This window comes from Macrotis lagotis, chromosome 2 (assembly GCF_037893015.1).
Source record: "Macrotis lagotis isolate mMagLag1 chromosome 2, bilby.v1.9.chrom.fasta, whole genome shotgun sequence".
Taxonomy (NCBI): Eukaryota; Metazoa; Chordata; class Mammalia; order Peramelemorphia; family Peramelidae; genus Macrotis; species Macrotis lagotis.
The window spans coordinates 196,000,389-196,010,623 of NC_133659.1; the positions used below are offsets into that span (position 1 = coordinate 196,000,389).

The window sequence follows — 10,235 nt, forward strand, 5'->3', positions numbered from 1 at the left end:
GATATACAATACCTTCATTGCTAAATGAGGAGACTAAAACCAGACAAGTTGAGAAAAGGTCCCACAGGAGAGGAAGTATGAGCTGGAACTTGAACCCATATTTTATGATTCCAACCCCAGCCTTCCTTCCCATTGCTCTCTTCCTAAGATAATTTTCTGTAATTCTGTGAAGTCAAAGTAGCCAGATCCAGTTGGGGGCAGGGAAGAGTTTGGGAAGAAAGGGGGGTGGCATAAAATAGAATTTGAGAGGGTGAGGAGATAATAACTAATCTGGATTGATCACCCCAAACATGACGATCTATTTCTTATGAGTAACACATTGCCTTCACCCTCCCTCCCTGCCTCCCTCTTTCCCAACACACCGCTCTCTCAAGGGAAGTTCTTGGTGTACAGGAGGAAGGTTTTGAAGTTGCCTCCACGAGGGCAAGTCTCTTCACTTCTTGGATTCTCCCTTTTAAAAAAATAAGAAAAGAATCCTGAATACTATGAATTGGGGCAGAATACAGTGATCATGAACAATTTATACAAGTACTATAACATTGCAAATTTTAAAAGATTTAAGAACTTTGATCATATGTAGAGTCTCTCACCTCTCTGCTGTAAGAGATGATGGATACAATGTACATAAACATTTGTTTTCTGACCTCTCTATGGTATGGATTTGTTTTGCTTGATTCTAATTAATACTATAAGGATTTCCCCCCATTTCTTTCTCTTGGTTAATGATGGGAGGAGGGGAGACAGGAAAAAAGTTAGCATTTGTGCTATCAAAAAAAGGAAGGACTAAGTGAAATATTTTAAAAGTACACAGAAGAGAACAAAAGGAAGCACAAAAACAAGAGGACAGTTTTGAAAGTAATGTATAAAATGTAATATGTCCTTGTAAAAAAAAAACCAAGTGATATGAAATGAAGATTCCAGTTTTCTTATAGACTCCTTTTATGTTCTGTGTTTATAAGGAAAAGTTTTTTCACTGTTTTAAGTTCAGAATTAAAAATATTACTTTCTAAAGTTTAAAAAATAGGGATGCTTGTGTCCAATTACCTGAGTACTGTTGAGATACAATAGGCAAAAGTACTTTGCATGTAGTAATAAATAAATAAATGGATAGAGAAAAATTGTACAAAAGTGAGGAAACAAGTTAAAGCTCCTTTATTGACGTTTGGGATTTCCCTTCCCCACCATCTGATAATACCCCAGCTCAAGAGTCTTATCTCCCAGTTTTCCCATCCACAAGCAATACTACTTTCAGTCCCCTTGTATAGTTCTTTCTATAGCTCTTGCTCTTGTTTTTTCTTCTATTCAGAATGTTCTTTCCTCATTTTGAACCCCAATACTATCTAATGAAATCTAATCCATTCATAAGACAGCTCTGATGACATCTTTTTTATGAAGCCTCTTTTCATTCCTCACCTCGAACCTTACATAGCATTTTATTTATACTCTCCTTAGTTACTTTTCATATACCAATTATATTGTGCATATATAAATGAATGCATAAAATTTTTTTTATCAAGTGCTTTCCCTGAGCAAAGTTTTATGTTAAATTCTGGGAACAGCAACTGAAAATCAAAATTAAACTGGTTCCCAAAGAACTTAAATTCTAAGATGGGGTGGGGAGAGAGAGGGAAAGGGAATACAGGTATTAGCAGCTACAGGTTAGAAGGAAAAGGCATCTTCTTTAATGTCAGTTCCATGGATAAAGTCATATCCGTTTCTGATGTTGAGCCATTGGGAATGTCAAGAAATTTGGTGTCCTCAATTTTCTTCCTAGGTCTTCAATAGCTGTTTGCTGTGGTAGAAGTTACTATACCAATGGAGAAGCAGTTAACAGGTTGAATCTCCCCAAGGAAGAAGGTCCTGAAATTCTGTGATGTCAGGATATGGATCTTGGCTTTGTTACTAATGAACCTGAACAGCAGTGCCTGTACCTAGGGCGGCCAGTCCTCCTGACGATGATTTTGGGAGGCCTAAAATGGTTTCAGGAAGGGTTTAGTGACTTGCCCAAGGTCACCCAGCTAGGTAATTATTAAGAGTCTAAGTCCAGATTTGAACTCCAGTCTTCCTCACTCCAGGGCTGGTGCTCTATCGGATTAGAGAGATGTTGTATAAGTAGAAATGACAGAATTTAACAACTGATTGGAGATAAGTGGAATGACAGTACAAGGTTCATGATAACTCAAGGAGGATTATGAGGGAAGCTGGAAGGTTGTTGTTGCCCTAGCCAAAATGAGGAAGTTGTAGGAAGAGAGTTCATAAGTAAGATTGGGGTTGAAAATATAGTCAGTGCACTAATACATTGTTGGTGGAGTTGTGAATTCATCCAACCTTTCTGGAGAGCAGTTTGGAATTATGCCCAAAGGGCAACAAAAATGTGCATACCCTTTGATCCAGCAATACCACTACTGGGTCTATACCCTGAAGAGATGATAAAAATGAGTAAAAACATCACTTGTACAAAAATATTCATAGCAGCCCTGTTTGTGGTGGCAAAGAACTGGAAATTAAGTGAATGTCCTTCAGTTGGGGAATGGCTCAACAAACTGTGGTCTATGTATGTCATGGAACACTATTGTTCTATTAGAAACTAGGAGGGATGGGAATTCAAGGAAGCCTGGAAGGATTTTCATGAACTGATCCTGAGCCAGATAAGCAGAACCAGAAAAACGTTGTACATCCTAACAGCAACATGGGGGCAATGATCAACCTTGATGGACTTACTCATTCCATCAGTACAACAATCAAGGATAATTTTGGGGTATCTGAGATGGAGAATACCATCTGAATCCAGAGAAAGAATTGTGGAATTTGAACAAAGACCAAAGACTATTATCTTTAATTTAGAAAAAAAAACTATCATCTTACTATGTAATTCTGCTATCTCTTACACTTTATTTTTCTTTCTTAAGGATATGATTTTTCTCTTGTCAAATTCAACTTAGATCAATGTATACCATGTAAACAATGCAAAGACTAAGAGACTGCCTTCTGTGGGGGAGGGGGGAAGGAAGATGGGGGAAAATTGTAAAACTCAAAATAAATAAAATCTTAAAAAAATAAAAGAGTAAAAAAAAAAGAAAATATAGTCAGTCAATCAGTTAAAAAAAGTTATTAAGGGCCTGGTGTATGCTAGGCACTGTATTAAGCACTAGGGACAGACCTAAGGAAAAAAGGCAAAAGACAATGTCCACCATAGAGGGGTTCACAATCTAACCATTTGTAATAAGATATTGATTAAATCTAACTATAAAATTAAATGAATGGGCACTGGGAGTACTTCATAAGGTTGAGCAAAGATTTGTAAACTTTAAGGCATAAGTTTCAGTTATTATTAACGTCTCCAACCAGCAAGGAAAGAAGGCCAGATCTGAAATTAAAAGACCTGAGCCCAAACACCAGTTATGCTATTTACTACCTGTGTTATGAAGCACCAATCATGTTACCTGGTTTGGAATTGGAGGTACTTTGAATGCTCTCTTAACTGAATTGAAGTGGAAAAAGGTAGGATGTAAAAGGTAGTCAGATGCAAAGGTCTTTAAAAGTCCACCAGAGTACTTTGTCTTATGCTGGAGTCAATAAGGGAACCATTAGACCTTTATGATCAAGCCAATCATTTAGAAAGATCACTTTGTCCTCAGTAGGAATGATGGATTAGAAAAAGACTTGAGGCAGGTAGACCAATTAGGAAAATATTTCAATAGACCAGGGAGAAGGCCTTATGACTCAGAGGCAGCACAGTGGATAGAGCACTGGGCTTGGAATCAAGAAGAACAGAGTTCAAATCTGATCTAGCTGTGTGACCTTGGGCAAATCACTTAACTTTGTTTGCTTCGGTTTCTCATCTGTCAAATGAGCTGGAGAAAGAAATGGCTAAGCCACTCCAGTGTCTGCCAAGAAAATTCCAAATGGGATCATAGAAGATTTGCACACCACTACAAAACAACAACCATATGAATCAAGAGAAGGGAATGGACCCAAGAGATGTTGCAGGGATAGAATCAATAAGATAAGGCTTGATAGTTAACTGCATATGGTGCAGTAAGGGAGTGAGGAGTCAAGAATGACTCCAAGACTATAAATCTGAATGACTGGAACAATGAAGAATGGTGCCCTCCACAGAAATCAGGCAATTAGGAAGAAGGGGAGGGGAGGGGAAGGCTTGGGGAAAAGATAATAACTGTATTTTTAAAAATATGTTGAACTTAAGGCACTTATGGGATATGTAGTTGGAAAAGTCCAGTAGGCAGCTGTTGATTCAACCCTGGAGTTTGGGAGAAAGAATAGGACCAGAAATACAGATTGAGGGGTCATTTACCTACAGCTGTTAGTTGAACCCCCTGAAGCTGATGAAATTATCTAGAGAAAGCATGGAGAGAAGACAGAAATATGGGATTTGCTCACAGTTCTGGGATGGGACTTGGATGATGATTCAAGCAAGGACTGGATATCCAGATGGGAAAAGAATAAAATGATAAAAACAGATAAGATTCTCCCTGGAGTCAACAGTGCAGAGTGCATCAGAGAGGGAGTATTGAGAAATGGCCTCAGTTTTTGGCCACTAGTTTCTTTTCAAGATCACTCTCAGCTCTAAATCTTATAAAACTGGGAAGAAGAGGTGGCCTCAGCTTCCTCCTCCTTTGTAGTGAAATTGGGAAGTAGGTCTCAAGGAGGAGTCTGGAAAAGTTTGCTTGGAATTGGAAAGTAGTTCTCTAGGAGAAATTTGAATCTGGCCCAAAAAGTGGTCCTAGAAAAAGAAAATATTGTTATGCTAAAAAAGAAAAAAAATTGTGAAGTATTAAAGACATTTGGGTTGGGTATGCATGCAGTGACAAAGAGAAGGATAGGGGTCGAGACAGAGCAAAGAGGAGGATGAAGGTAAGGGGCAGAGCTAAAGGAGTTAAGTCCACAGAGAGGATGAGGAGGTAAAGAACAAAAAAAGATGGTTTCTTAGAAGGGAAAGGAGTTTGGAAGAAGAGAGGGTTAAGAGTAAAAATCAGAAAGAAGTTGAGATAAGAGCGGGGAGAGGCGGGGTATGGGGGGGCCTCGGGGAAGAGAGTGGGGAGGAGAAAGAGAACAGATGTGGCAACTCAATCCTGGATTGGAGGGGAGACATGAATCCTCCCTGAAATTTAGGGGAATCTTCTTCTCAGGATTGGGAAGGAAGATGAACATACTTTCAGGTCATAAAATGACACATTTTGGGGAATGAAAAACAAAAGCTGGAGAAATTTTAAACTAACAGTTTAATCCTTTCTAACTTTCCCTCCTCTGTATCTCTTGGAGGATATAGTCTTAAAAGGCTTTCTCTTCTCCAAGTAGGGAACAACACACTAGGCAGGGAGGGACTGTTCTAGCCCATACAGAGGAGCAAAGGGGCTTTCTAAACTCAATTTTCTTTCTTCTCTTTTTTTAAAAAATCCCTATCCCTTTGGGGGGAGACAATAGAAATAATTGATTCATCATCCAGTTCCAGGCCCCAAGGGAGATTTACATGCAAATGTCCCATTCTCCCCCACCTCCCCCTCCCCCCACCTCTTCAAATTAAAAACCCAAGCAGTAGAAATCAAAGAAAACCCTTCTCCTCGGCCAGCGGGAACCGCAGCTGGAGGGCCCAGAGGTGAGAGGCCCCCAGGAGAGTGAGGAGGAGGAGGCTGTGTCCCCCACCTCCTCTCCCCTTCTCCCCAGTCCTTTTTTAATGCATCCAAGCTCCCCAAGGTTTGGGGTTAAACACAGCCCCCATTTCCCAGGAGAAAGTACCTGAAAGTTGATGGGGGGAGGGAGGGAGGAAAGGAAATTCCCTTATTGCCGAGTTCCCCTCTCCTCTGCTAGTGTCCAGATTCCTCTCCACCCCTAACCCCCCTCCGCCCCCCACCAATTGACCTCCGATTAAGACCTCCTTGTAAATGCAACTAAACCTTGCTTTGCACAATTAAAATTCACTTGGGAAGAGAGTGAGGAGGGAGGGGGGAGGAGTGACGCCCCCCACTGCAGTCTTCCTCTCTCCCTCCCGGTCCAGAAAGAATTCTACACCTTCCAGCCTAAGAATTCCTGAGTTTTCTCACTTTAAGGAGCCTGGGCACACAGAGAACCATAATGGGTTTCTTTGTGCTGGCTACGGGGCAATTATGCCCCTGAGTCCTGGCCCCTTTAAGAGCCTCTTAAAGAGACAGGCTCCCGTTTCTCCAAGGGTTATTTAAGGGTGTGGGGCGGTGGGGGGGGGGTTAGGGATACAAAAACCTACAGATCTATATTTAGGGTGAGATAATGAAATTCCTGCAAGGTCTTGCTCCTTGAAAAGGTGAGGGGAGGAAATTCCGGTGTTTTTTTTTTTTAAGAAAAAGTTTTAAGATGAAACCAAAAGTTTCAAAACTTTTAAGGAAAGTTTCAAACTTCTTTAAAATCGATTCGAAAAGTTCTGGAAAACTAGGGAGTCTCAAGGACCTGGAAGCGAGAATGGAAGTGAAGGGGGTGCGGGGGGTGTGGGGGGACGGATTTAAAGGGCCCGGAACTATAGGTTGGATGCAGTCCCATCCTCCCCTAAGGGGGACCGGTCCGGGCCTGGAGGTTTCAACAGCTTTTGTCTGTCTTTGGGTCTCAGCGCCGGGGCTCGGGGGGAAGAGGGATCCTGGCCCGGGCCATCGGCCCCAAATTTAATAATAGCTTGTCTCTTTAAAAAGCAAAAGGGTGGGAGGGGGAGGGGGAGGAAAGTTTTGTTGGCATCTGGTTTCTGATCTCATTATGTTGTGGTTGACCAATCCTGCCCTCGGGGCCGGTCCCCGGGTTTGAATCTGATTGGCCGAGAGGACGTCTGGGGAGGGGGCTTAGGGCCCGTAGGGGCGGTTTCAAGGTTTCCATTTGGGGGGGCGAGGAGAGGGCGGGGCGGCAAGCAGGGGGGGGGCCCCCTCGAAACCGACTAATTGGGAACGGAGAGGCCGAGGTGAGGGCTGGAATCGGCACAAAGGAGGCGCGGGGCTGGGGGGGGCGGGGAGTAGAGCCGAGCGGAGGCCAGAGGAGCAGGACCAGGAGGAGGAGCGGGCAGGCGGCGCGGCTGGGCAGCTCCGGTCCGGCCCGGGAGAGCCAGCGGGCAGCCGCCGGCCCCCCGCCCCTACTCCCCAACTTTTTCAAGGGAGAAAAGTTTGGGAGGGGAGGCGGCGGAGATCTTGGGGCCAGGGGAGGGGGGGGAGACCCGCGAGCGAAAGTGGAGGGTGGGGGGCGGCCAGCATGCGGCCCCCCAGCGCCCTGCCCCGGCTGCTGCTGCCCCTGCTGCTGCTCCCCGCCGCCGGCCGGGCCCAGTTCCACGGCGAGAAGGGCATCTCGGTGCCGGACCACGGCTTCTGCCAGCCCATCTCCATCCCGCTGTGCACCGACATCGCCTACAACCAGACCATCATGCCCAACCTGCTGGGCCACACCAACCAGGAGGACGCGGGGCTGGAGGTGCACCAGTTCTACCCGCTGGTGAAGGTGCAGTGCTCGCCCGAGCTGCGCTTCTTCCTCTGCTCCATGTACGCGCCGGTGTGCACCGTGCTGGAGCAGGCCATCCCGCCCTGCCGCTCCATCTGCGAGCGCGCGCGCCAGGGCTGCGAGGCGCTCATGAACAAGTTCGGCTTCCAGTGGCCCGAGCGGCTCCGCTGCGAGCACTTCCCCCGCCACGGGGCCGAGCAGATCTGCGTGGGTCAGAACCACTCGGAGGACGGGGGCCCGGCGCTGCCCACCACGGCGCCCCCGGGCCCGCAGCCCGGGGCGGGGGGCACCCCGGGCGGGCCCGGCGGCGGGGGCGGCTCCCCGCGCTACGCCACGCTGGAGCACCCCTTCCACTGCCCGCGCGTGCTCAAGGTGCCCGCCTACCTCAACTACAAGTTCCTGGGCGAGAGGGACTGCGCGGCCCCCTGCGAGCCGGCGCGGACCGACGGCTCCATGTTCTTCTCGCAGGAGGAGACGCGCTTCGCGCGCCTGTGGATCCTCACCTGGTCCGTGCTCTGCTGCGCCTCCACCTTCTTCACCGTCACCACCTACCTGGTGGACATGCAGCGCTTCCGCTACCCGGAGCGGCCCATCATCTTCCTGTCGGGCTGCTACACCATGGTGTCGGTGGCCTACATCGCGGGCTTCGTGCTGCAGGAGCGGGTGGTGTGCAACGAGCGCTTCTCGGAGGATGGCTACCGCACGGTGGTGCAGGGCACCAAGAAGGAGGGCTGCACCATCCTCTTCATGATGCTCTACTTCTTCAGCATGGCCAGCTCCATCTGGTGGGTCATCCTCTCGCTCACCTGGTTCCTGGCGGCCGGCATGAAGTGGGGCCACGAGGCCATCGAGGCCAACTCTCAGTACTTCCACCTGGCGGCCTGGGCCGTGCCGGCCGTCAAGACCATCACCATCCTGGCCATGGGCCAGATCGACGGCGACCTGCTGAGCGGCGTCTGCTTCGTGGGGCTCAACAGCCTGGACCCGCTGCGCGGCTTCGTGCTGGCGCCGCTCTTCGTCTACCTCTTCATCGGCACCTCCTTCCTGCTGGCCGGCTTCGTCTCGCTCTTTCGCATCCGCACCATCATGAAGCACGACGGCACCAAGACGGAGAAGCTGGAGAGGCTGATGGTGCGCATCGGCGTCTTCTCGGTGCTCTACACCGTGCCGGCCACCATCGTCATCGCCTGCTACTTCTACGAGCAGGCCTTCCGCGAGCACTGGGAGCGCTCCTGGGTCAGCCAGCACTGCAAGAGCCTGGCCATCCCCTGCCCGCTGCACTACACGCCGCGCATGTCGCCCGACTTCACCGTCTACATGATCAAATACCTCATGACGCTCATCGTGGGCATCACGTCGGGCTTTTGGATCTGGTCCGGCAAGACTCTGCACTCCTGGAGGAAGTTTTACACCCGGCTCACCAACAGCAGGCACGGGGAGACTACGGTCTGAGGAGGGCACCGCTCCTCCCGCCCCCCCTGCCCCACTCCTTCACCTCCTTCCAGCCCCCCTCTCCTTGGGGGAGAGGGCCCGGGCAGGGCGTTAGCGCCGCTGACTTTTTTGACGGAAGGATGCCACCGGGGAAGGGACGAGGAAGGCCCACAAACTTTATTTTATTTTTTTTTTAATAAATCTAAACCGTTTTTCGGTTTTTTTTAGGTCATCATTTTTCCCCCCAAAACTTTTTGCTCCCTTCCCCCAAGGTTTGTAATTAAAACTGTAAATAGTCTTTGTAAATTTAATTATATATTTTCTATTTAAAAAGAAAAAAAAGGAAAAAAAGACCAGCAAGAGAAACCGGAGGCTGGATAATTGGGGGTGGGGGTGGGGGGGAGGTAAACCCCTTTTTGGATTCCCTCCCTTCCCCCCCCCCCCCAAGGTACGAGGTTTTTGGTGATTTGGCAGGGCTGGGCCTGTCGGAGGAGCCACCGAGACTGAATGCTGTTTTTGTTGGCTGTGAGGGATTTCTCGCAGTTGAACTTTTGTAAAAGCCAAATTTTGTGAGCCTTTCCCTTGACGCGGGAGCTGTGGAAGCTGTTCTGTATTAACAGACAAGACTTGGATGAATATTTTGTCTCTCTCTCTCTCTCTCTCTCTCTCTCTGTCTCTCTCTCTCTGCCTCTCTCTCCACTTTCTCCCCACTCTTTCCTCTCTCTCTCTCTCTCTTTCTGGAAATCTACCAAGAGAGAGATGAAGACGTGGAAAAAAAAAGGTGGGGGATCGGTGAGTTGAGAGTATGGAATGGCCTAGCCCAAGCTCCTCAGCCTCCCTTCCAGCCAATGCAAAAATCTCTTCCCCTTTTCACTTTGTTTTCCCCGAACTACACTGCCCAACCCCAATTCCCAGTTTGGATTTGGCGGACAGTTGTCTTGTGAAGTGTGGCTTTCTTAAACAAAAGGGTATCCCCATCTTGAAACTCAACCAGCCTCCCCTTTTTTCCAGTGACCCATGAGAGTTGCTTGGGGGAGGGGGTAAGAGGGATAAAAGGAGCTTTGAGATCCCTGGGCACTGGCGGCAAACTCCCTCAATTCCCTGCCTTCCCCCTCAGCCCCCCCATGTATCCTCCCCCCCAGAACCCCCTAATCTTCTGGTACAAGACTGTCACTTGGAACATGTATGTGAGTGTGTGACTGCTTGAAAAGCAATAAAAGTGTGTAAGGGGTGGGGAGGGACTGGTGGGATTTGAGAGTTCTCCTTCCTAACAAAAGACTGGTTTTCTTTTCAAGTTTCTTTTCAAACTTGACCAGAAGAAAAGGTGGGTATTGGCTGTT

The 10,235-nt window shown here is 47.8% G+C and overlaps 1 protein-coding gene across 1 annotated transcript; it reads left to right on the forward strand.

Annotated features, from left to right (window-relative positions):
• The first annotated feature begins 7,211 nt into the window (after nucleotides 1-7,211).
• FZD2 (frizzled class receptor 2) lies at nucleotides 7,212-9,004 on the forward strand. The gene has a single exon (XM_074224321.1). The coding sequence runs from the start codon at nucleotides 7,222-7,224 to the stop codon at nucleotides 8,914-8,916; it is 1,695 nt and encodes a 564-aa protein (XP_074080422.1). The 5' UTR covers nucleotides 7,212-7,221; the 3' UTR covers nucleotides 8,917-9,004.
• Nucleotides 9,005-10,235: the final 1,231 nt, after the last annotated feature.